Source organism: Cavia porcellus, unplaced genomic scaffold (assembly GCF_034190915.1).
Source record: "Cavia porcellus strain 051 isolate PalLab524CR breed Dunkin Hartley unplaced genomic scaffold, mCavPor4.1 scaffold_27, whole genome shotgun sequence".
Lineage (NCBI taxonomy): Eukaryota > Metazoa > Chordata > Mammalia > Rodentia > Caviidae > Cavia > Cavia porcellus.
Genome location: NW_026947510.1, coordinates 18,982,438 through 19,009,739, shown reverse-complemented (window position 1 = coordinate 19,009,739; position 27,302 = coordinate 18,982,438). Strand labels below are relative to the sequence as shown.

The 27,302-nt window shown below is 36.8% G+C and overlaps 1 protein-coding gene and 1 long non-coding RNA gene across 13 annotated transcripts in view; one reads left to right on the top strand and one right to left on the bottom strand.

Annotated features, from left to right (window-relative positions):
* Positions 1-10,693, bottom strand: part of LOC134473504 (tRNA (cytosine(72)-C(5))-methyltransferase NSUN6) — a 46,568-nt gene extending 35,875 nt beyond the window's left edge. For 4 of the 12 annotated variants that reach the window (XM_063237968.1, XM_063237970.1, XM_063237977.1 and 1 more), the window contains exons 1-3: positions 10,019-10,690; positions 8,737-8,892; positions 3,115-3,194 (exon numbers count right to left, since the gene is read on the bottom strand). In XM_063237968.1, coding sequence (XP_063094038.1) covers positions 3,115-3,194; positions 8,737-8,892; positions 10,019-10,093 — 311 coding nt within the window. In that variant the 5' untranslated portion in view covers positions 10,094-10,690. Of the gene's footprint in view, positions 1-3,114; positions 3,195-8,736; positions 8,893-10,018 lie in introns of those variants that run through there. The other 8 variants (XM_063237976.1, XM_063237975.1, XM_063237972.1 and 5 more) reach the window with 6 other exon arrangements.
* An 87-nt stretch (positions 10,694-10,780) lies between these two features.
* Positions 10,781-27,302, top strand: part of LOC134473506 (uncharacterized) — a 56,855-nt gene continuing 40,333 nt past the window's right edge. Inside the window, exon 1 of the long non-coding RNA XR_010043755.1 lies at positions 10,781-11,147. This is a non-coding gene — a long non-coding RNA (uncharacterized LOC134473506). The remainder of the gene's footprint in view (positions 11,148-27,302) is intronic.

The following is a 27,302-nucleotide window of genomic DNA, read 5'->3' as shown; positions in this document are numbered from 1 at the left end:
GTGTTTTTAAACTCCATCTTAGAGACAAGAGAAGCACAGAGAACACAGACAATGTAGGTATTACTGACAAATGAGCCACTTCTGAATGAGTCCATGACTAAAACAAGCACAGACTTTAAGCACGTTTCCCTGTTGTACTCATTTACTCTGTGAACATGCTTACACGAGACCACAGATATACACGTCAACAGTTTTGGCAATAATGAAAATGAGAGAAAGCAATGTGTGTATCAATACAGTTTTATACATTGAAACATCTCATTGATCAAATATACTATTTATGTAGCTAGAATGAAATAGTGTTATACAAACTATGAAAAATTATAGGCAACAAGCAAAGATCAACATGAACTATTCTTGATTTTTAAATTATTTTCTAAAAATGTGTACAAATGAATGCACACTTGAATGTGTGCAGGTAAAAACCCAAAGACTATGAGAATTCAAATTCAATGCTTACAGAAGCAGAACGAGGAAGACTGATAGGAAATACAATACTTTCATGCTTATGTAAAATTCTAATTTTTGAACAAATTTGTCTTCATTTTATAAAGAAGGAAAAAACCCAATTAACTGTGTAATTATACAAAAAAATCTGTATAAAAGTAAAGAATAAAAGAGATTTGAGAGACTGAGAAGAGGCCAAATTTTAAACTTCATCAACTACAACTATGCCTCCTCATCAGATACATAACCTTAAAACACTTGTGATTGTGATCCTCTCTAGCCAGCTCATTGGTTCAAGACATGACAGAAACCAGAATATCAGTTTCCTGGGAAGGAAGCAGGGTACAAGAGAATTTTCTGAGCTGACATAAATGCTCTGTAATCTTAGGTTATAGCCCATGGTTAGCCAACATCATTTATTTGGCAAAACTCATCAAACTGTATATATTAGGAGGGGCTGGAGATTTAGCTCAGCGGCATAAGCACCTGCCTTGCAAGCAAGCGGTCGTGAGTTTGATCCCCAGTACCGATTAAAAAACAAAAAAAACTGTGTATTATGGAGGTTTTCATTTTACAGTGTGTACGCCATATGAAAACTAATAGAAAAAGCCTACAAGAGGTCCCGTTTGACCTAGCTATTCCACTTCTGGGCATATTCCAAGAAGAACTGAAAACACCGTATCACAGTGATGTTTATAGCAGCACAATCTGTAACAGCCAAATCTTGGAAACAACCCAAATGCCCATCAACTGAAGAATGGATAAAAAAGATGTGGTATTTTTATACAATGGATTACTACTCAGCTAAAAAGAAAGATCACATTGAGGCTTTTATAAGTAAATGGATGCAACTTGAGACCATCCTCGTAAGTGAAATAAACCTGACTCACTTGTGTATATCCTGTATTGTCTCCCTAGTATAAGAAACTGAAAGAGTAAATAAGATACAGAGTCTTTAATAAATATTGAAAAAGGGTAAGAAACTGCTCAAAGAGGTAAAAATAACATAGGGAAAAAGAGAAAAGGAGGAACAGAAACAAAGTAAGCTAAATTCATATATATACTTACGATTACTAAGATATTGTACTACTAATTCTATTAGTTCTTGGAACAAACAGATAACATCCATAGGATTAGATCAATTTTGCATGACTGTATCTGGTAATTCAAATAAAAGTTATGAAGATAACTATGCAAAACAACAAAAACTGTTGTGTTCCTACTAATTTGTTTTGAAAGCCTACATTATTATTGTTTTGGCCCTTAGATATAGTTATTCATTTGTTGTTTTGTTTTTTCCTCTAATATAGAAAAGATAGATGTGTATGTATATGCCTATAATTTCACCTAAAGGGTTTACAAGAATTGATTTTAGTATGTGTAATAGTATGAACAACTATGATAGAAAATGAGATACCATGGTGGCCATTGATGACTTCCTATCATTTTTGATTCAAAAGCCAATAATGCCTTTTTCTTGGGTTTTGAATGGCTTTAATCTGTTTTCAATTATTTGATTCCAACATGTATGAAGGTATGGACGGCCATTTTGAAGAAAACAAGAGACATCATGGTAGCCACTGTTCATTTCCTGCTGTCTTTTTCTGAAATCCTGTGTTACCTGCATTGTTTTACTCTGCTCTACTTTGTTCTGTTTTGTTTTGGTTTGCTTTGTTGTGTTTTATTCTGTTTAAAGTAAAAAAAAGAAAAAACCTACAAAATCGATGATTACAAAAATAATACATGCTTACACTAAAAGACAAAAACAATAATGTTAGAAATGAATATTCCTTGTGATTTATCCCCTTTTGTTCAATTGAACCCCCTCACAGTTAACCACTGTTAATAGCTGGGTGTGTTGTAGTTTCCAAACTTTTTCCACATATAAATATAAACACGTAGTTGTATCTAATGAAAAGATTATAATTACCTTAAGTACAGTAATTTGCTTTGGGTACTTAACAGATCGTAAACATCTTAATTGTATATATAATTCATTGTAAAGGTCATAAAATATTGCATAATGGATAAATCATAATTTTTTAAATCATTTTGCTATTGCTGACTACAACTTTAACAAAATGTAAATGTTTATATTTATTATAATTCTTTTAAATTTAAAAAATCGTACAGCATAATTAGGAACTTTAAATTGCTCCTTAGATACAAAACTTCCATTAAAATATGAAAGTGTATTTTTTATTTTAAGTATATGCCTTACCAATATATAAATGAGTATAACAGTATCTGGTGCACAGTAATTTAACATAATCGATGTATTATAAACAAAAGCTTCGGCACACTTTACCTATTAAAGTAGAAAATATGTTCCTTCGTAGTTTCGTTGCATCTCAAAAGTTTTAATTTAGAATTGAAATCTCATAAGAAATACAAGTAAACATGAAATAAAACTTTTCAGAAAGTGGAAAAAATACTAATCACTGCATTATTTAGGTCTAAAATGTACTATGCTCAAGGTACTGGAGCCCACTCCTTGTCTTCTAGAGTATTTTCCATAATAAAGTTTGAAGTCTGTATCATGAATCTGTCTATAAAAAGCTGCTAACAATAGATGAACTCAATACTATTACTAACATTAAAAAAAGATGCTAAAATAGTTTTTTTTTACAAAGAAAAATATAATTTTCAAAGGAAACAATCACAAACCTAGGTCCAATCACAGGAATAAGTAAGACATCCTCAAGGTCCGGATGCTGAAGAACAGGAACACTTAATCCATTAAACTGCTGTTAAAAATAAATACACAGAATTATAAAGCATTCAGTATTTTTGATAAATTTCAACTTACAGATCCTGATACTTGACAGATCTACCATGACAGGGAAGCCTGAGCTGAGCAATTTCATTTTATCGTATAGGAAATAAAAAAGCATCTCAAAACATTTTATCATTCTGAGGAGTTATGGTTTAAATCTAAAATGTCCCCCAACAGTCTCGTGTGCTCAGAAGTGGACGCCAGTCAGAAGAGACTAATTATGTAGGGGCATGAGCTGAAAGGGTATATTCTTGTCCCTTCTCCCTCTTCCTGTTGCTATGAGTTGAGCAGCATTCATTCACTTGATGTGTGAAGCTGTGAGAAGGCAAAGGTACAATAAAGACCCCAAGTAGGTGCACATGCCAGGTCATGGATTCTCTGCTCAGAAAAGCCACAGACATCAAGCAGAGCCAGCCCAAGAGTGGACACGTGGTCTGTAACTAGCATGGTCATAGTGGTCAGGCTGCCCAAGACCTTTGGAGGTCACTTCGGCCCACAACTTGCCCCAGGTGCTAGATACGGAGCTACAGCACTTAAATGTTTGCTCTAGTAGTTTTTGGTCTTGCTTTGGTGTGATTCATTTCTATACTGTCATTCCTTCCTGTAGGAACGGAAATGTCTACCTTATACTGTATGTTTTGATTTCTATAGGAGCGTACTGCTAAAAGTTTGCTTTGAGTTTCAGAGGTGACTTTGGACTTTTCAGCAATGCTGCAGCTAAGATTGTGCTTACTCCTAGTAATGGAGTAAGTACATTTTGTAATAAGGAGACAGACATACACGTTTTGGGGCCAAGGATGGACTTTTATGATTTTCATCTAAAATGTTCTCCAAAAATCTCATGTGTTTGCAGGTAGGCCCTGTTTGGAAGAGATGAGTCATCAGAGGCATGACCTGGAAGGATATATGCTGGTTTCTGTCTCCTCCCTTGTTTTTCCCCTTCTTGGCTTTTTCACAGACTGAACAGCTTTTCTCTGCCTTGTACCAGGCTAATTATGGGCTGGATTCACTGTGATGCAAATAAACCCCTCCTTAAAACTTTATTCAAGGGATACTGCATCCAGCAATGGAGAAGTTAATACATGAAGTATCTTGACTTCTAACACTCAATTTTGCCCACGGTTTGGCTTTACAAACACAAGCGATGTTTACCTTAGGTAACTTTCGTTGCAAACTATCCAAGGGCTGGACAGAGTGGCACACCCCTGTAAGCCCTACACTTGGAAGGCTGAGGCAAGAGGACTACAACCAGTTCAAGGCCAGCCTGGGCTACATAAGTGACTTCAAGGGTAGCCTGCACTATACAGGGAGACCCTGTCTCAAAAACAAAAACTATATAAATGCACTGTTCTGTAGACTAGAAAAATTTATCAACTTAAGATTCTGAAAAAAAATTTTTTTCCTTGTTTTAATGTACCTACATTTCTGTGAAGTCACCACCTTTCCTGACTTCTTCCAGAGGATATTTCAGAAGGTAACCATCCCTAATACACAGCTATGAAGTAATTTAAAGGGTACGCTCCTTCTCATTCGATCAAACCCTTCTTCCACTTTCCCACACTCCATTTTTGGGGGGTTTTGGTTTACTGTTGTTTTGTTTTGAAGACAATGTCTTATTATGCAGTGCAGGCTGACACCAGGCTTACAGCAATCCTCTTGCCTTAGCCTCCTGAGTGCTAGAACTACAAGCATGGTCCACAGCATCAGCCTCCCTCTCTGTTTTGCTAGCCTTACATTCACAACTATAGAAAACAGATCTTTTCTAGTTCCCCAGCTCCTTGATTTTTCAGATGATGTCTAACTATTTTGTCCAGACTGGCCTTGAACTTGTGATCCTCCTGCCTCAGCCACCCCAGTGGCTATGAAGTTGTACCTCCACACCCAGCTAGAAACATTTCATATGGAAATAAATTCTTCTCAGTCTAAGGTCTTTCTCCTCCCCTTTCTATCAGGAGCATTTAGATGAAACAAAACTTTCATAAAATCGAACACATTATCATATTTTTTTTCCCTATTTGTTTCTGCCCTCTGTTATTTTTAAAACAGCCTTACTGAGGTATAATTTACATACCAAAAACTTTGCCAATTTAAAATGTTTAATGATGTTTAGTAAATGCATACATTTATCAAAATCCAATTTGAGATCATTTCTATCACTCCAACTAAGATCTCTCCCATTTCAGGTCGATCCTTTTCCTTGTTCCCAGGTAATCACTAATCTTTCTCCAAAAATTTATTTTCTGGATATTGTATATAAATGGACTGCTAAAGTATATGGTATATCTTATCTTGCTTCTTTCACTTAGTTTTTGAAGTTAATCCATGTTGTGGCATCTGAATAATTATTTGTAACACATACATTCCTACTGTATGAATAGTCTGCATTTTATCTGTCACTGGTTGGTGGAGATTTGGATTGTAGCCCTTCTTTACTATCATAAATAATGCCACTGTAAACATTCACGTTTGAGATTTTGTAGGCATATGCTCTTGGACCCTTTCCCATTTGCAAGAGATTCCACCGTCTCTTTCTAGCCATCCTTTTTTGTGCTCTGTTTGTACTCTGCCTCAAATGAGAACTATCATGTTCTTTAAGCTTGCGTGTTTGATTTCTCTAGCATTGTATCCAGGTGCACCCATTTTCCTACAAATCTTTCAAACGTGTCCTTTATAGTCATCATGTAAGACGTCACATTTTCCTTATGTAATCGTCTGTTGATGGATACACAGGCTGTTTCCAAGATTTAGCTATTAATTATGCTGTTATGAACACTGGTATGCAGGCATCACTGTAGTACAATCTTTATCACTAGTTGATATTCATGCCAACAGTGTAGGAAGTTTTTTATTTCACCACAACCATGCCAGAATTTGTTACTTTTGAATTTCCTAATGATCAACATTCTTTCTAGTTTAAGGTGGAACTTAGTATTGTTTTAAGTAGCATTTCTCCATTGGTTAGGGATGTTGAACATTTTTTCATTTATTTGTTTGGTACTTGTACTTCTTTCTCTGTAAAGTGTCTGTTCATTTCACTTGCCCTTTCTTGATTGGGTCATTTATTTTAGCAATGGGTCAAAAGATTATCAGCAAGAGGGAGGGGGTCAGTAGAATAAATATTCAGGAAATCGAATAATCTAAATGAATGTAAACATTACATATGTCATAAACATGAGATTAAAATATCAACAACAAAAATGGGGAAGGGGATTCAGAAGGAGGGAGGGAAGAGTGAAAGGGAGGATTCAAAGAAAGAATGAAGCTCTATTATTTACATGTACCCACTTCCCAAAATGAATAAAAACTGCATGAATTGCAAAGATGCATTATTAAAAGCAAAAGAATTTGTCTGGATATATGTCTACTATTTTCTGGGTAGGTCTGTAAGAATGGAATTGCTGGGCTGCCAAGTTTTAATATTTTTTTAAAGGTTTCTTTTTTTAAATTTTTTTTTTTTTTACTGGTACCAGGGATCAAACTCACAACCACGTACTTGCAAGGCAGGCGCTTATGCCACTGAGCTAAATCCCCAGCCCTTTGTTTAATATTTTAAGAAATTAACAAATTGTTTTTCAAAGAAGTCACACTATTTGACATTATAAATTGGAAGATACGAAGGTTCCAGTTTTCTTCTGTCCTTGCCAGCCAAATGAAATGTGTAATTTTTAAAATTTGTTTGCTGATATATAAAGAACTAAAAAAACCAGTCCTCGAAGATTTAAAGACACAATCCAAAAATGAGCATCTGAGATGAATGCATACTTCTCAGAAGAACAAATACAAAAAGCAAATAAATATGTGAAAAAATGTTCAACATCACTGGTCATTCAAGAGTTGTAAAGAGAGTCCACCTCACTCCAGAAGAATGGTTATCCTCAAGAAACCAAGCAATAACAAATACAGTAGAGCCTGTGGGGAAAAAGGGAACCCTTTTCCACTGTTGGTGGGAATGCAGACTGGTACAACCACTGTGAAAATGAGTTTGAAGTTTCTTCAAAAAATGAAGACTAGAGGTCCTATTCGACCCAGCCGGTAGAATTTCATCCTACTATAGCAATAGATATGCCCCATGTTTACAGCAGCACAATTTATAATAGTCAGATCTTGGAAATAACCTAAATGCCTACCCACTGAGAAATGGATAAAAATGATGGGGTTTCACTCAGCCATAAAGAAGGAAAACTGGAGACTTTTATAGGTAAACTGATGCAACTTGAGACCATACTCATTAGTGAAATAAATCACACACCTATGTGTAAATATTATGTTGTCTCAGCATGAGAAGCTGAAAAGAACAATATATGTATATGGAGATGAACATAAAAATAGTTAAACTAGTTATACTACTGATTTCTCTGAGTTCACTGAAGAGAAAGATTTGTGCTGGTATTATTCAGGCAATTGTCTTGTGCTCTGAGTGAATGGTTTGGGGGTGACAATGTACAATATACCACTGTTGCTCCCTGATTGATGTGTTTTGAATTTTTTTTAGTTTTTTTTTCTTCTTTTTCTGTCAAAATAAAATGGATTTGGAAAAATAAAAATAAGAAAAAAATTTGTTCAAACAAATTTGAGGAAAAAGCACTGAATATTACACTAGTCTAGATATCTCTATAGGACATATGTGGAATTTTGAATGGAATTTTGAATGGAGAAACAAAGATTTAATGTCTAATTCTCCCAAGTCTTCTTTCCAATTAGATTCAGAAACAGCTCTACCACAGTTTCTTGCCCCGTGCCTATCACCCAGGCTTTCCTATCCAATTTTAACTTTTGGACTAAGGAACTAAAAGCCTAGTGACTCGTCTGCTCCAACTCTGACCCCAGTTCATGAGATCTTATATCCCTGTCAAATTGGTATAGCAGAATGCCCAAGTTCTACACATAATTTATTAAATATGAAACTATGGACCTGCATGCCCCCAATTGCTCTCTGCACAATTTTTAAATAGATTTTAAAATAGATTACTTATATTGTTTTATTTTCTGATTTTATTAAAGATAACAAGGTCCTTTAATATCTATCTCTTAATTCAATTAAAAATTTAACCGTATGAGAGCTACCTAAGTATTCCCTTTACCAGACATTATATAATCGGCCCTACTCATTACTTTCTGATTATAAGATAACAGGTTCAGAATGATCCTTTTTGCATATATTTTAATGAAGAAGCAAGACTAAGAGGACTTGGGAATTTATCCTAAAATTTAATATATTCAAAATCAGAAGTTCATGGTTCAAATTCTAGTATTATCACTATATATAAGCTCGATAAATAAAATGTTCAAGACTCTCAATTTCCTCATTTATAAAATTAGAATATAGGGGGCTGGGGATTTAGCTCAGCGGCATAAGCGCCTGCCTTGCAAGCACATGGTCGTGAGTTCGATCCCTGGTACGGATAAAAACAAACAAAAAAAAAAACATTAGAATATATCATTCTTCAACTTTTACTGAGGCACAACTAAGGATGTAGAAATCTAATTGAATACAACAAAAGATTTACACAAACCTTCTGAAATTCATCAAGCAACAGAGTTTTCACATGCTGAACTGAGGTTAAATGTGTATTTACTCTAACAGTTGTGAATGAGGGAGGGTGTGACAGATGTTTCAACAGAGTTTCAAACTTCCTTTCTGCTGCTGCTTTGCCTAAAGTATTTACAACCTGAAATGAAAAGAACAAGTTAATGTTTTTCTTTCATCAAACAAACTGAAATAATCAGCAGAATGAGATTTGTTCCACCTAACGAAACAACTGTTCAGCTCCATTTCAAGTTGGAGTTATCATTTTAGTGATAATTAACATTAAGGAAATAGTAACACTTCACAGGATTCTTGAATTGTGTTATGGTAATAAACAACATCATGTCTGACCATGACTGGTTTATAAAAAAAACACTGCCTCAACTGCAAAGCATTAACATTTTGAAAATATCAATATTTGCTGCATTTAGTCATACAAAAAAAAACTGCCTCAACTGCAAAGAGTTTTGAAAATATCAGTATCTGCTACATTTATTCAAATAAATTCAAGATCTCATTCAATTATTTTTGTTCACAAATATATTCAATAACAAACTACTTAGGAGCCATTTAAAATATTTGAAGTATAAACAATATTAATATATTCACTGTCATCCAAAGATTCCTCCAGGACATCAGTTTTTAATATTTTTTTAAAAATGTAACAAATACATATGGTCCATAAAAAAACTGGTTGACTAGCAAGCGTATCTGTCAGAAATGAAGGTATAAAGACCCAAACCACCAGCTTCCCTCACAACTAACTGAAGCTTTTCAAGCACGTATTTTTTGTTTTGTTTTTTTGAGACAAGGTCTTGCTTTGTAGTGCAGTGTTGGCCTCACACACGCAGATACCCTTGTAAGTTAGCCTCCCGAGTGCATTTAGAGAGGCACTCAACAAATTATTATTTTCACCCCAACGCTGGAGCATGCGATTTAAGAGAATGGGTGTGTTTCATATGCTGGATATTAGTTAAGAGCAGAGATCTTTTCTTGTTCATTCTTGTAACTCCTTCACTGTTATGCCCACTGACAGTTTTTCTTCTTTCCTACACCGTTTTTCTTCTTTCCTACACCGTATACCTTATTCACCTTGTTCTCAGCAGGCATTTGTTATCTGTGAGAAGACAATGGATTTTACTCACGTTTAGACAGACAACTGGTAAGAAACGAAGGCTGTAAAAAATTTCCCGTTAGACTTAATCTATTTCGCTAGGTCGTGTAATATTTAAATTTTCGCAAATATTAAATATGTTAATCTGACCTACCTCCTTATTCATAAAGCCGTCTTTAAGATACTTCTCAACTTCAGGTCTTAAAGATATTTTAGGAAAAACAGGCATTTTTTTTTCTTGCTTAGTTCTTCAAGATGCTGAAAACGGTAGGTTTTCTTTGCAAATTGCAGACAGCAGTGTCTTCACAATGAGTAGCTACGCACAGTATAGGGACCACCAGGCATCCAGAGAAATCGCGCCGTTCAGGTCAAGCCGCGTAAGGAAACGCGTGGAGCCCTTCATGATTTCTCGAGTTTTGCCTAATTAGAAGCGGCCTCTTTGCCTCCAACACCCCAGGCTCCCGTCCTCGGCGGATGTTCAGGGAAATACCGCACTGGATGACAGTGACACGTTGCAGAGAGAATCAAACAAAATGCTGTGTGTGTGCCTTTTGGTTAACTGAACACAGTAGCGCATCATCAGCTCCGCCGCTCCGAGTATTACATCCTGGTTTCCGATCACGCCCCCCCCCACTTTTGCCGACAGCGACTTTAAATCAGATATTAAGGTCTTTCCCTCTTTTTAAAGACCAGGGACGCAGCTGTCGATCTAGAAAGCCACGAGAGTCTCAAAACCTTTGTGAAGGGTGACTGCGGAGGGAGCGCTCACCAGCGGAAATTTCCCACTGCCCTACCAATCCTAGCATCTCCCAGGTGCTACCCGCCCACCGGAAGTGAGACCGGAGGAAACGCCACGTCGACGGGGTGGGTGGACGTAGTGCATTGACGTCACGCGTCGAATTTCCGGCGATGGGCGGTCTTCGGAGCCCAAGGAGGCGGGGCGGAGGCGGGGCTTGGCGCTGGTGGAGATTACTGTGGGTAGGTGGGTTGAGACCAGGGGACTACGGTCGGCGTTGGGCACAGCGGACCCGAAACAAAGGACTCTCGGCCCCCTCTCGGCGCGGCGTCTCGTCTGCTGTGGCTGAGCCGTTAGGTCGAGTGTGCGCGGCCGACCGGTGCCTTCGCCGCGGCATCTCGGTGGGCTCCTGCTCGGTCCCCACGGCCAGCGCCGCGGTGCGGGACCCGGCTCGGCGGCACCTGCTGCTTAGGGAGCCAGCGGCCCGGCCCCGTGCTCATGATGGGGCTGATTTTCGCTAAACTGTGGAGCCTCTTCTGTAATCAAGGTGAGGAGAAGAGAGCTGACCCCGCAGGGACAGCGGAGGACGGTGCTCTGGGGACCAGGGCGCCCAAGACGCCGAGATGTGGCCCGGTGGAGGGGCAGCAGAAACTCGGTGTTTCAGACCGGAGGGCTGTGCCGGGGAGCCCTGGGGTGGGTAGAAGGGGGATCGGTGAGGAGTCTGCTGTCCCAGGATCCAGACTGGGGGCTTTTGGCCAAGCCAAGCGGGAAGCACCTAATGATGCCTCGAGGGCCTTTTCTGTCTCTTTCGAAGCTTGCTCGCCTTCTCTTTAGTTTTGGCTATAGTTTGCCCGCGAGAAACTTTCTTTTTCATTTGTTTTCTCTTTAATTTTTTTTACCGACTTGGTGTTGTTTTCCGGGCCGCTCTCTGGACCTTCACGTTCTTTCAGATGTTACCTGCTCTATAGGACGAGTTCTAGCGAGATAGACGGTTTCTGGAATCATCATTGTACTTTTCCTGGTCCTATCGCCTTCTTTTCTTTTTATTGTTCTAGATGTTAAAGAAACTAAACGCTTTCGGTTTGTGTAAGGTGTTACGTAACGGTAATTAAGTTAGTCTAGAACAGGTTATGAGGCACCTGGCAGCTGCCAGTCCAAAGGGCCAAGAAGTTGTGCAACCTGTTCTGAGTCAGAATGAATTTGATGTGGGGTTTTCTACAGGGAGAAAACACCCAGATCAAAAAGGGCTGGCAGTCAAGTTTTAGGTGTTCTCTTAACAGAATAGTTTCTTAGTAGTTGAAACCAATTTTAAATTCAGCTAGCTTCTTGCCTGACACAGTGTATGAAGTATTTTTGTATGACGATACTAATTTGTTACTATTCATGTATACACACTTGTTCTGGACTTAAGAAGTGGTGAAGAGAATGTAATAGCTTTGTTCATTTTTTCTATAGATCGACAAAGACAATACAATAGTCCTCAGTTTTGTAAATAAAAATATTGTACATATATGGCAATAAAATAGATTCATATACATACACATATGTGTATACTCATGTGCAGTTTCTACAGGTAAATAGCACTTTTCAAGTGATTTCAAAGTGACCAGAGTTCAGCTTCTTGTGGCTATTTTTTATGAATTTAAATATATTATTTTTCAACAATTTATATTTTGTAATCCTTGTAATATAAATTCTTGTAGCAGACTATTTTAATACACTATTAAAAGTATCAGTGTAATAATCACATCAACATAACAGTGATTAATAATCACCTGTTACTGTTTTCCTAATTTAAAAAATGAAAATCATCGAAGCGTTTGATTCTTTTGTGAGCCCCATCCCATTCTCCTTTCTCTTTTATCACCGCTGTGTATCTTTTCTGCTTTGATGCTTCCTTAATTAGACTTTGAAGGAAAGAAAGAGATAAAGGGAAGATACAGAAGATAATAAGATATTCACAGGCTACTTTTTATAGTCATGTCATTGTTCAGGTCACCTAAGTCCCCATTTCTTCCTGGAATTTAACTTCCCTTTTAAAAAGTTAGAACTAGTGGTTTTTCTACTATTTCTATTCTCCTGTTTTGTAACATTTACTAGTATTGTAGTTCATTATCTAGTCTTCAAATTCAATGTTTTGTTTTGTTTTGTTTGGTGGTACCGAGGATTGAACTCAGGACCTTGTGCTTGCCAGGCAGGCAGTTACGCTGCTGAGCTAAATCCCTGGCCCTTAACTAGTCTTCAAAATTAGGCATGGGAGGTACCAAGATTAAAAACAAAAAGTTAAAGGTGATTGCTCTCAGAGTACTCAAAGATTAGTAAATTAGACCTCAAAAAATGGAGTGAGGTAAATTATTTAACAGATGTTTGTAGAAATGCAGTGATGGCACAAGAAAGAAGTGAACCATTTTTCTCGGGTAGTTCTTGGGAGATTTTTACAGAGTAAGTCACACTTGGATTTAATAGGGCATAGGAGGCTAGAGGTACATTGAGGCGATGGTGTCAACTATTTTAGACAGGACTAATATGCAAAAGGAGTGGAAGGAAATAATTTGGTACATTTGAGGAAGCTGATAGTAGTTTAGTTTGCATAGTGCCTTAGTTTGGTTGTTGCAGTTAAATGAGATTTGGTAAGGATGGATCTGGGGACCAGATCGTAGAGGAGCTCAACTGTTGACCAGGGGATTAAGCTCTGTAGAGAAATTAAAGCCATTAAAGAAATTGGTCATTGGATGTTTTTTCCAAAACAGGAGAATCAGGTGATCAGCTTCATATCTTAGTTTGTATTTTTGTTTTCTGTATCAACAGAATCAACTACCAGTCTTAGCATTTTTGTTCACCACCATACACATCTAATCCAAAGGTACTCAGTTTTGGTTGAATATTGGAATAATATGCCCAGGGTCCTGCTTTAAATTAGTGAAATGTGAATACCAACATGATCCTGGTGAGCAGCCAGTGTTAAGAACTGCTGATCTATCTTTTGGACTTCTTTCTCTTATCTTTTAATCTTTCATTATTATGCCTTTTTTGTTTTTTATTATATTATAGAGCCCCAGGCATCTACTCATAAGTTACCTTTCTAGAATAAGTGTATTATAACATGTGTTGCCTAAGTGAAGAATTTGTGTAATATTGTATTAATTTGAGGCGAGAGGGCTAATTACTTTGGCACAATTATCATTGAAGGAAATAATTTCAAAATCTAAATACCTTTCAAAACGTTCTTTTGTACGTAAGTGGTTATGTATGTATGTTTTTACAAAATGCATACTTGAGAATGTGTTGGTACTTCTTAAACTCATCTCTCCGAAGTTTGGCTTTTTAAAAATTTCTTTTTAAGTCTCATGGGCATAGTCTTTCCTTTTCTGTGTTGTGACTGTAGTCAGTAGTCATCAGTTTCTTCTAGTGTTATCCAGAAAGACTAACAAAATAGGTTTTAGTTGCAGTTCACTTTCATAGCCAAATAATAACATCTTCATATTATTATCTAATGATTTTTTTTCATTGGTTAATTTCATGTTCATCACCCTTGGCATTGATACCTGACTTTGTATGAAAGTGTTACCGTTTATTTCTTACTGCTCAAATACTGTCTTATATTTTTCCTTTTAGCTTATTCTCTAACTGCTGAACTTTTTACTGGTTTCCAGCACATTAAACTTAAACTTACTATCTGTTATGGTTTGTGTCTAGATGTCCCCCAGAGCCTCATGGGGTTAGGCTTGTAGAGTCTGTGGCTGATTCATGATCCAATGCTGGGATTATGAGTGTGAGTGTTACATTCACTTGAGGGTGGGTAGCCTACATACAATATAAAGGACAGTCTTCTTTGTGCACTTCTTCCTTTCGCTCATCTCTTTTGCTGTCTGCCATCCTCATGAACTGTTACTACTATGCTATGAGCCATCCTGCCTTTGGCCCTAATGATTGTGGACTGCAACCTCCACAAACTGTGAGCTAAATAAACCTTTCCTTCCTTAATTTGGGGGCTCTGATATTTTGTCTCAGCAACAGCAGACAAGTAACAAGAGCACTGTCTGCTTTGTCTTCTAGAACATTATACTTTTGTAAGCATGAGCTCATTAATTCATTTAGATTTCTTACACATCCTGTTCCTCAGAGGCTTTCTTGACTAGTTTTCCAAAAATAGCACCCTTCCCACTCTAGCTTTCATTCTGTCTTTACTGTGTTTCTGAGTAATGTTGGTCACTACCTATAATTGTATTTTACATTTATGTATTTTTTTTTCTTTTAGTAGAAATAAACTCCCTAAGACATGATCTTTGTGTCATTCACTGTTGTATTCCCTGTGCCTTGATGCTTTCTGTCAATTTCTTAGTTTTTTTAAGTATAAAACTGTATATCAAAGTCATACATACAGATAAAACTAAAAGTGCTAAAGTCTTAAAATGCTGTATATCAGTTATATTTCTTTCAATGCTTAACTTTTCTCTCAGTGTCACGTACATATTTCTTGAATACTATGCCTATCTGGAAATTGTAAACACTTTGTCTTGTGATAGAAAAGAAAGTGCTTTTATGTCTGTTACCCTTTTTTCATTATCCTAATATAAATTTGATTTGATCTGGACTCTGCCTTTCCATTATTGTGGCAATATTGCTAGTGTGATATATTCCTTTTCTTCTCTATTTCTCCCCAGAGAAATTATGACATTGTGTCAGTTTTCTTTGTACATTTGATTAAGAGATTTCACAATATCCCAAAGCCTTCCTGTAACAGTTTTTCCCACCATACACCTAAGAGATTGTGTATCTTTCCTCTTTACACCCTGTGTCTTCCTTTCTGGTCCAAACCCAACATAGCTTTTTGTGCTCTGTACACAGCTATTCTCTGCTTGTCCTTGCTCTTATCCTAGGAATTTCCTATGCCTTTCCTCTTTCATTAAACCATGTCTTCCGCCTTCTTTATATTTAACATTGGTGGAACACATCCTTTAGAATTTCCTGAGAGTGTATCCGTTAGTGGTAAATTTTATGGCAATTCCAAATGTCTGAAAATATATTGATTTATCCTTTTACGTGAGTTTGGGCTAGTTACACAATTATGAGTTGGAAAACACTACTTTCAGAATTTTCAAGAGACTATTTTAACCTCCAGCTTGCAGTGTTTGTGGTACAGACCTGTATCATTCTTGACTTCTTTCTACTATATTTTAGAATTTTCTATTTATACCCAGGAATTTTACAGGGCGTACCTTGTATTTCTTTTGATTTTTGTGAACACACTAGATCTTTTCAGCCTAAAGATGTACCTCATTTAGAAATTTTAAAAAAATTATCAGGAATTTTTTTCTACTTTTCTGAAAAATACTCTTGTGGTAAATTGTCTATTAAAGACTTTTTTAAATATATTCTAGTATATTGTCTTTTTTATTGTTACTACTGTCTTCCAATCTTCCCATTGGATATTATGGTTCAGCTACTGTATTTTTTACTTGCTATTATTTTATAAATGCTGTCTTCTCTTCCGTTTCCTTATAGTTTCCCTCTAATTTTGTTTTTGTAGCTCTTCAGGGTTTTCTTTCTTTTTTGTTTTTTGTTTTTTTGTTTTTTTTTTTTTTTGAGACAGGATCTTGCCATGTTCAAACTGGCCTTTGGGAGCGGCTTCAGTATGGCTAAACTGAGGAGGAGTTGCGTTGGAGAGACTCAGAGAAAATCAGCTAAAAACACAAATTGGCTTTGAAGTCAACTATGCCTCGAACTCCTGGTAATTTTTCTGCCTCAGCCTCCCAAGTGCTGAGATTACAGGCATTTGCCATTGCAGGAAGCTCTACTGTATCTCTTTGAATTAACCTTTCACATTAGAAGCTTTCTTCAGAGTCCACTTATAATTCCACTGCATGCATATACTGCTTTTTGTTTAGTCGTTCACATATTGCTAATCTTATAGATTTCCTTTTGACTTTTGTAGACTTGTTTTTCATTCTCTAAGAATGAGTATATTAGCAACACAATTTCTGGTGTAGTGTGTATTACTTTTTTAACCCTAGGCCATTTTTTAATTGTGTTAGACTATCTTTATAAATAATCTCACTAGCAATTTTTTGAGTTCTGCTTGTGCCACATCCTTAGCAACAGATGTTGCCAGTCTTCCTAGTTTAGGCATTCTTTTGGATGCATATCTCATAATAGCTGTAATTTTTTTGATGACTATAGGATGTGCTGTTTTTCACCTTTTTTTTTCCTTTTCTTTTCTTTTTTTTTTTTTGGTACTGGGGAGCAAACTCATGACCTTGTGTTTTCCAGGCACTTATGCAGTAGAGCTAAATCTCCAGCCTGTTTTTCACATTCTTATTGACCATTTGTATATGTTTCTTTATTTTTTTTTTTTGTCTTTTTCCTTTTTACCGGTACCAGGGATCGAACTCATGACTGACTGCTTGCAAGGCAGGCACTTATGCCACTGAGCTAAATCCTCAGCCCCTGTATATGTTTCTTTAAAGACAGTTCAAATTCCTTGCCTACTTAAAAAATTAGGTCTTTTTTTTTTTTTTTTTTTTTTTTGGTACCAGGGATTGAACTCATGACCTCACGCTTGCCAGGTAGGCACTTATGCCGCTGGGCTAAATCCCCAGCCCAATTAGATCTCTTTTATTGTATAATTTAAGAGATTATTAATATACAGCCCTCTGAAACCAGATTTGTCGGACACTTACTGTGTATTTTTCCCTTAGTCTGTGCCACCTCTCCATAGTGCACTCCAGTGCTAGGAACCATTGTGCTAGCCAAGTACACTCCCACTGAGTTAGGGGATTTTGCTAAGAAGAAACTTTTAATTTTGGTCTTATTTCTTCAAAAAAAAATGCTTTCTGTCTCCTTTTTAAGGAAGCTATCCTTTAAGCTTTGGCTTGTATACTTTAGGTCTGTGATCACCTTGTATTATTTTTGGATTATGATATAACCAGGGATTGAGTTTCATTATTTTTTCATGAATATCTACTTGATTCAGCATAACTTTCTGAAGACTTTTTGCACCAAAATGGATTGCATTGAAGCCTTTCTTCAAACTCAGTCATACAAATGTGAGTCTTATCTCTGTGTTTGCTATTCGCTTATATTGATCTATATGTTTATCTCTAGATCAAGTTGTACCATCTCAGTTACAATAGCTTGGTGCTAAATTTTGAAATCTAATAAATAGAGGCCTCCAACTTTATCTTTGGAAAAAGGCAAAAGATTTAATTTTGTCAGTTTTGTGTTTTCTGCTTAATGCTTATTATTTGTTTCCTTCCGTTTAGTTTTTTTTTTTTTTTTTTAATTTTATTTAAGGAGAAAAGAAAAAAAACAAAGGGTATGAGTTATATAGAATTTCAAAAAAAAAAAACAAACAGGAAATCACTAGTTAAGTGATTACATATTATCATCTAAAAATAGTTGTTCAGGTTACAAAATTAAAGCATATAAAGTGGACATTCAGACAGTGAGACTGCAAACAGTTCTATTCAATGATCCAATAAAAACTTAGTAATATGATTATCTATCTTATACACTTAAATATACATGCAGTTATATCCTTTAGAGCACTTTCCTGGCTTTTCCTCTCTTTTTTTACAATGACGATTACACATTTTGGGTTTCATTACTCCCACAGTTCTTATTACTTTTTTTTTTTGAAAAGAAAACCAAATGTGACATAACAAAACAGTCAGTCAAATCAAAAGGATGGACAGAGTACATGATGTAAAACCAGAATGCAAGATGATCAACAATGGTTACCATAATGTCTCTTGCTATCTTAAAAAGAATGGCCTATATCATCAGTTATAATATAATTGAACAAAACAGTAAAGAACAAAACCAATAAAATTAAAACATTAGAGACATTACAGGACTTCAAAAGAAGATAATAGTCAAACCAGAATGGGCATCATATTGAATCTTACTGTCTTCACAGTTGTTGCCTATATTCTCAAACTTGGTACTATCAAGCAAAACAGAATAGATTAAAATCAGTCAAAACAAGATGGTGAGAGCAATACAGGGTCTCAAATCAAGTTAATAGGAAATCAAAGTGGGTTACTATAATATATCGTGCTATTTTTATGTATTTTTCCCTTGATTAAAAAGATAAAAATGAATAATAAAAGAGATTGAGATAAAAAGGACATAACAACAAAACAGCACAGGTCAGAACATAACCATTTAAGCAAAATAGTGTTTCACCACAAGATATCCCAACATAAAAGTAGTTACCATAGTGTCTCTTTTCTTGAAATCTTTGAGTATAACTTCATATACTGTAGCATTAAACATATCAAGACAATGTAAAACCATTCAGGAGAATGACAGTATTACAGGGTATTTAGAACCAACTAACAAAATGAACAATGGTTTCCGTATAATCTCCTTGTCTATAAAAGTTTTTGTTTATATTATCACATATAAAAAATCCAATAAGATACAACCTGTTAAGACCGATGGAGACAGAAGAACAAAAGCTTGATGGGACTTCAAAACAAGATGATATTAAATCAGCACTACCTAATATGATGTCTTGTTTTCTCCAAAATGGCTGTTCCTACCATCCAACCTTCTCTGCCTCATTTCTGTTGAGCTGTTTTTCTGTCATTAGTTGTCAATTTGTCTTCTTCATTTCACTTTCTGCTCCATTCATTGTGGCCTCTCTGCCACTGTTTCTGGAATCTTGGTATTTTTCTCTTTTAGAATATCCTGCAGAATTCTCTGTAGAGTTAAATTGGTGGTTGTAAATTCCCCTAGTTCCTCTTTACCCTGGAAGCACCTTGTTTCTCCATTAATTTCTAGGGACAGTTGTGCAGGATATGTCAATCTTTGCTGGAGGTTATTGTCTTTCAAAGCTTGAATTATTTCCCCCCATGCTCTTTGTGATTTGATGGTTTGTGCCGAGAAGTCTGCTGTAATTCTGATGGGTGTTCCCTTGTAAGTGATCTGTTTCTTGTCTCTGACAGCTTTTAATATTCTGTTCTTGTATTGGATTTATAGAATTTTGATTATTATATGCCTGGGTGTAGTTCTGTTTGGGTTATAGGTGACTGGGGTCCTCCTGTATGCCTCATAGATCTGAGTATCTTTACCTTTTCCCCTATTAGGGAAATTCTCTTTGATTATTTCTGTGAATAGCCTTTGTAGTTCATTTGTTTGTATCCCTGCTTCTTCCTTTACAGTCTTATTTCTTAAGTTATAGATCCTTTTATCATCTTCTAGCCTTTATATTGTTATTGCTTGTTTTCTTGTTATTTTTAAGAGGTTTTTCCTTTCATGCTTCCACATTACAAATCTGTCCTCCAGTTCAGATAATCTATCCTTAGTTTCTTTCAAGGTGTTATGCCAGCTTTCAATAGAGTTTTTAGTTTTTTGGTAATCTCTTTGAACCTGCTTCACGTACTCTGTGTTTTCTCTATCTTCTCCATCAAACAATTCTCCCCTTTTATTCTGTGCTTCCATTCCACCATCTGATTTTTCTTGGGCAGTGCTTAGCATTTCTGTAACTATTCTACTTATATCTTGCTTTACTTGGTTAAATACTTCACTTTTGAACTCATCTGTGAGGTCCCAGAGATAACGTTTTATGTCTATTGGTGCCGTGCCTGATATTGCATGTTTTCTGTCCTCATTCTCCTTTGCATTTATCTTTCCTGGATCAATGTTCTCAGGAATGGGGACTGAGGACCCTTTCTTGTTGCTGCCTGTTCCTATACTTTTTGTTCCTTCCATACAAGCATATATAGGAGGCCCTGTTTCTTTCTTTGTCGGTTACAGTTTGTTTGAATTGCACCAGGTAGGTGTTTCCACCCACTGCAGTGTACTAGGGAGACACAGACCTGGGCAGCCTCTGCTGGGCCCACCCCTCCAGGCTAGTCAACATGCTGAAGGCTTCACTGCTTTAAAGTGCATTGCCAGGAGCAGGGACCTGGTTTGGGCTAGCCTACTGGGTCTTAGTCCACAGCATCACTCAGGTCAAGAGCTCCCTACCAATCCAGCTTGAGGGGGGAATATGTGACTGAAGTCACTGCAGCGTGCTGTTTTGGATAGTCTGCCCAGTCACAGAATGTCCTCTGTTGGAACCCTCTAGTCTATGGAAGGGTCCTCATTCCTCTCACTCCCCGCAGGTCGATGCAGGGTTCCTCGCCAACTCTGTTCTCAATTCGGTTCGCCGATTTCCACTCTCAGAGCTTTCACGTCTCTATCCCTGCTGTGCTGATTCAGATGCAGCAGCCGTGGCAGGAAATTCAAGCCATGGTTTCCAAGCATAGGTTCCAGCCTCAGCACTGAGACTTTAGGTGTTCCCGTCGTAGCACCGGGATTGCATTTCCAGTTGGTTTCTCTCAGCTTAGTTGGTTCCTAGGTCAGCAGGGTATATCTTCCCCCACTTAGGACTCCCCACACCGCACCATTCCTGGAATCTAAGCTGGCTATATCTCCTTCCATTTACTTTGGACTTGTGTTTACTACCTAGCCTGATAAGGATGGAACATTGTGTTATTCTTTTTTGTTTTCTTCTTACATATGACGTTAGTATATTAAATACCTTTTAAGGTGCTTTATTTTAATACTTAATTAAAACTTTTTAGTTTTTAATGTAATTTCTTTTATGACTTATGGTTTATGCAAATAACTGTTTATTATTTAAATAACTTAAGTTTAGTTCCTAATATAATTGTTTTGTAGTTGGAAATGTATGCTGTGGTTTTCCATTTTATTTTTTAATTAAAGCATTTTTTTTTTTTTAGTGTTTTGAGACAGTATCTTACCATGTAATTCAGGCCAGCCTTGAACTCATGTTGAGCCTTACAAGTGCTGGCATTATAGTCATGTGCCCACTCTTCCTGGCTTTGTCATTGAGACTTTTTAGTGGCCTGTCTAGATCTGTTTTATTGAAGAGTGTGTATTGTATACCTGTGAGTAATGTTTTATAAGTGTTGTATGATTAAGATGGTAGCAGTCTTATTCAGATTTTATGTGCTTTATTATCTTATAGAGAACATATTGTTAGATCTTGCTTTTTGCCGTTTTTTTAAATCCATTGTGAACTTCTCTCCCGTTTAATTGGAATGCTTGGTGGGGTTTATTGGTTTAGTTCATTGTGTGGAATGCCCCACTACCTTATCTCTTCTCTTTGTGCCATTTGCTTTTATTATTTGATTAGTGCTTTTCTAGTTTCTTTGGATTGTGATTTTTTTCCCCACAAGTCGTTCAGGCAGATGTACTGTAACATTTTTGTAATGTAATTCTGATCATGATTAATTTTTGTCAAAAAATATTTTGCTTTTGTTCTTAAAGTACATTTTTGCTGAGTACAGCATCTTAGGTTGAATTTTCTTTCTTTTAGTGTATTAAAGTTTTCATTTATTTGCCTCCTTTTTTTTCCAGTTAACATTTGCATATTTATTTTTATGTAGTCTGGCATTTTCTCTTACTGCTGTTGTTTTTTCTTTGCTTTTCAAGAAATTAGCCATTGTGTACCTACCAGGTTTGTTTCCAATGTATTTTTCCTATTTAAAATTTATTGTCTTCCTGGATTAAAAATTGTTTTCATATTTTTGTACTCATCGAGTTTACTTTTTCTAACTTGTGTTTCTTTTTTTGTCTTTTTCGTTTTTTATCGGTACTAGGGTTCGAACTCACGACTGCCTGCTTGCAAGGCAGGCGCTTATTAACTTGTGTTTCTTAAACTAGACTTTTCCCCCTAAACTGTCCAGCATAAATCATTAATTAATTACAGTGTTAACTTTTTGTCTTTTTCGTTTTTATCGGTACCAGGGATACAATGTTAATTTTGTGAAGATTGGCATATAAAATAGGAATGAGCCTTCTAAAATAGAAACTATCTGAATGTACCTGAGTTCATAAAGGCATTGTTCTATGACACATTGGTTATACATATACTAGGTCATGATCTCAAATATTTTAAACTATGATCATAGTCAAATGAAATTAATAACCTAGATTGTTTCTACCTTTTAAAGCATAAGTTACAGATGATCAGCATTTGAATTTTCTAGATAACTAAATGCGTTGTGTTCTCTTGTTGAAGCATTGAAGAAATACAGCTTTGTTATTTCTTCCCTTCAGCCTGGCCTATGACCTCACAGTGTATATTAAATATGACTTACTTAGACTCTTTGATCATCTTGTTTTATTTATCTGTAATCCTGTTGTTTACCAGGTTATTTCTCTGTTACCTAATAAGCTATTTTTTAAATTTTTGTAACAGTGTAAGATTCAGTTTTGTCCCAAAGGTGGAAAAGCATCACATTAAAAGATCATCCACCAAAATTAAAGTGAGATTTACTCATAAAGTATGCTTTTTCGTATATTTACTACTAACCTTTTTCTTTTTCCTTCTCTTCTCTCTCTCCTCCTCTTTCTCTCTCTCTCTCTCTCTCTCTCTCTTTTTCTTTTTTTTTTTTGTTTTTGGTTTGAGACAGGGTCTTCCTATGTGACTCAGCCTAATCTTGAACTATGTATCAGGCAACCCTCGAAATTATGGTAGTGTTTGTGCCTCAGCTTCCCAAGTATTTGGAATTACAGGGGTGTGTCACCACACCCCACATTTACTACTAAACTGAGAAGTGTAGATATTTCACATGATTATTTTTTTTCCTGTAGGCTCTAAACTTCTTAAAAGACACCCATACAGAGAAAAAAAAAACCACCCTGTAGCTGTGGATCCCCAATGAAAGATTGTGGAGGTTTCTGGAGCTGGCTGTCTTCTGGAATGTTGACCTAAGCTCGTCTGATGGTTTAAAACACTTTTTTTTGACTTCCGGGAGAACACGGCGGACAGATAACAGCAACTACCGGAGGCTCTCTGAAAGATTCGGCTCAGAAGTCAGGAATGGTGCGGACTAAGGAGACATAAGCAGGTGGAGATATGCTCTGCTGACTCAGGAACGAACTGGGCTGAGAGAAACCAACTTGGAATGCAGTCCTGGTGCTAAAACAGGAACAGAAAAGCCTTGGTGTGGAGGCTGGACCCCGCGCCATTGTAAGCTGCGATTTAGGTTTCCCGCCGCGCGGCGGCTGGCTGTCTCTACAGTGGCTCGGCAAGGAGAGAGACGCGCAGAAGCTCTGAGAACAGCAATCTGCGAACGGCAGGGAGGCGTGCACTGACTTGTGGTGAGGTGAGTGAGAGAAACTGACACTCTACCACAGTTTGACTCTAGCGGAGGACTTTCTGGGCCCGAGCAGTCCTGTGGGAGCAGGGCGCAGTGGCGACTCCAGCCACACATCCCCCTCTCGGGCGGGATTGGTGAAAAGTGCCTGGCCTGCGTGACGCTGCCGGCGGACCTGGTAGGCTGTCCCAACCCATATCCCAGAGCCTGACGGTGGCCGGGAGGGGAGACGCGTAGGCTGCCTGGTCCGTAACTCCCTGGTGCGCAGCGGTGAGCGGGAACACCTAACTGGCGCAATTCGATCAGGCTGTGGCTGACTGGGAGAGAAGCTGGGCCTCTTATATAAGCTTGCATATATAAGGAACAGAGAAGAAGAGGCAGCATGGGAAGAGGCAGCAACAAGAAAGGCTCCTCGGCCCCCAATTCTGAGAAACAGGCAATAGCAGACACCGCACCAATACACATAAGGCACCATATAGAGAGCCTCATAGACCAATTCAGGAATGAAGTTATCAATGACCTGAAGCTAGAAGTATGCAGAATAGTTAGAGAAATGCTAAGTACCACCCAAGAAAAAACAGATGGTAGAATGGAAGACCAGAAAAAAAGGGGAGAATTGTTTGATGGAGAAAACAGAGAAAGCATAAATACGTGAAGCAGGTTCAAAGGGACTACCAAGATACTAAGAAGTCTATAGAAGACTGGCATAACAGCTTGAAAGAAACTAAGGACAGACTATCTGAACTGGAGGGCAGACTTGTAATATGGGAGAATGAAATGAAAAACTTCTTAAAAATAACAAAGAAACAAACAGCAATAATACAAACACAAGAAGATGATAAGAGGATCCATAACTTAAGGATTAAGAACATAAAAGAAGAAGTAGGGACACAAAGAAGCGAACTACAAAAGCTACTCACAGAAATAATCCAGGAGAATTTTCCTAATTTAGCAAAAGGTAAAGATACTCAAATGTATGAGGCATACAGGACCCCAGCTACCTACAACCCAAACAGAGCAACACCCAGGCATATAATAATAAAAATTCCAGAAATTCAATACAAGAACAGAATATTAAAAGCTGTAAGAGACAAGAAACAGACCACTTACAAGGGAGCACCCATCAGAATTACAGCAGATTTCTCTGCACAAACCATCAAATCACGAAGAGCGTGGGGGGAAATAATTCAAGCTTTGAAAGATAATAATCTCCAGCCAAGATTGAGATATCCTGCACAACTGTCCCTGGAAATTGATGGAAAAACAAGGTGCTTCCAGGATAAAGAGGAACTGGGGGAATTTGCAACCACCAATTCAACTCTACAGAGAGTATTGCAGGATATTCTAAAAAAAGAAAAATATAAACAATCCAGAAATAATGGCAGAGAGGCCACAACGAGTGGAGCAGAGAACAAAATAAAGAAGACAAACTGACAGCTACTGACAGAAAAAGAGCTCAACAGAAATGAGGCAGAGAAGATTGGATGATAGGAACAGCTATTTTGGAGAAAATGACATCTTAATAGGTAATACTGATTTAGTATCATCTTGTTTTGAAGTCTCATCTAGCTTTTGTCCTTCTGTCTCCAATGGTCTAAATAGGCTGTATCTTATTGGATTTTATTATGTACGATAGTATAAGCAAAAACCTTTTAAAGACAAGGAGATTATACAGAAACCATTGTTCATTTTCTGTTAGTCAATTCTAAATACTCTGTAATGCTGTCATTCTCTTGAATGGTTTTACATTGTTTTGATATACTTAATGCTACAGTATACGAAGTTGTACTCAAGGATTTCAAAGAAAGAGACAAAATGGTAACTACTTTTAGGTTAGGATTATCTGGTGGTGAAACACTATTCTGCTTAAATGGTTATGTTTTGATCTGCGCTGTTTTGTTGTTATGCCCTCTTTTATCTCAATCTCCACTCCATTATTTACTTTTTTATCTTTATCCTTTTAATTAAAGGAAAAAAATAGCAGGATATATTATAGTAACCCACTTTGACTTTTCATTACCTTGATTTAAAGCCCTGTATTACTCTCACCATCTGGTTTTTAACTGATGTTCCCCTATTCCATTTTGCTGGACAGTATCAGGTTCGAAAGTTTAGGCATCAGCTGTGAAGATAATGAGATTCATTATAACGCCCATTCTTGTTGACTTTTATCTACTTTTGAAGACCTACAATGTCTCCAATGTTTTGGTTTTGTCGGTTTTATTCTTTACTGTTTTGTTCAATTGTATTATAACTAATGATATAGGCAATTCTATTAGAGATAGCGGGAGGCATTATGGTAACCATTGTTGATCACCTTGTATTATGTTTTTACATTATCTATTATGTCCACCCTTTTGACTTGACCGATTCTGTTCTGTTATGTCACATTTGGTTTTACTTTCTTCCAAAAAAGTAATAAGAACTGTGGGAGCAATGAAACCCAAAATGTGTAATAGTCATGGTACAAAAGAGAGGAAAAGAAAGTGCTCCAAACTATATAACTGCATGTATATTTAAGTGTATAAGATAGAAAATGATATCACAGAGTTCTATTGGATCAATGAACAGAACTGTTTGCAGTATCATTGATGGAATGTCCACTTTACAAGCTTTAATTTAGTGACTTGAACAATTATTTCTAAGATGACAATATGTAATCCATTAACTAGAGATTTCCTACTGTTCATTTTTTTTCTGTAAATCTGTATAACTTGTAACCTTTCCCTGCTTTTTTTTTCTTTTCTCCTTAAATAAAATTAAAAAAAAAAAAGACACCCATACAGATTCTATAGTCAAGTATTTTTAAACATTTAAAATAATTACTACAATCTGTTTAAATGTTTTACTTACAGCAAGCCTACCACAGATATATAAAGTAGTGTTAAAAGATGACCAGGAGAGCAACATGTTGTCTTAATAGTTCTGAGTTTTATCTTCAGAATTGAACACCTGGCCAGAATTGTCTTTACTTCCCAGCAGTGTAAACATTGGCAAGTTCTTCATCCTCACTTAGTTTTCTTCTAGTAGAATGAAGAATAATGGCTCTTTCTCATAGAATGATTATGAAGATTGAAGTACATTACGTATGTAAAAACACTTACCAGAGTGACAGTACAGAATAATGTTTTTTATTTGTATTTTTGACGGTGGTGGTACTGGAGATAGAATCCAGGTCTTTCATACTGAGATACCCCCTCACCCCCCACAACCATACCTTTTATTTGTTTTTGTTTTTTGAATTGGGGTATTGCTGAGTGTTCAGGCTGCTCTTGAATTCAGTTTATCACCCAGGCTGGCCTCCTGCTGAGATTACAGGCTTGTGCTACCAAGTTGACACTTTTTTCTTTTTCTTTTTTTTTCATTTTTAGATAAGATCCCACTAAATTGCTGCTGAGACTGGGCTGTGATCCTTTGGCTCCTGCCTCCCAGAGTGCTGGGATCATATTGTGGGCCACCAAATCCAGATCGTTGACAGTTGGATGCTGAATCTTACCTTTAAGAGTACTACCTTGCCATAGGAGTCTCCATTTGTTACTTTGTAGTAATGGTGCTATTTTGTGAGTGCTTGTTTACACGCCCCT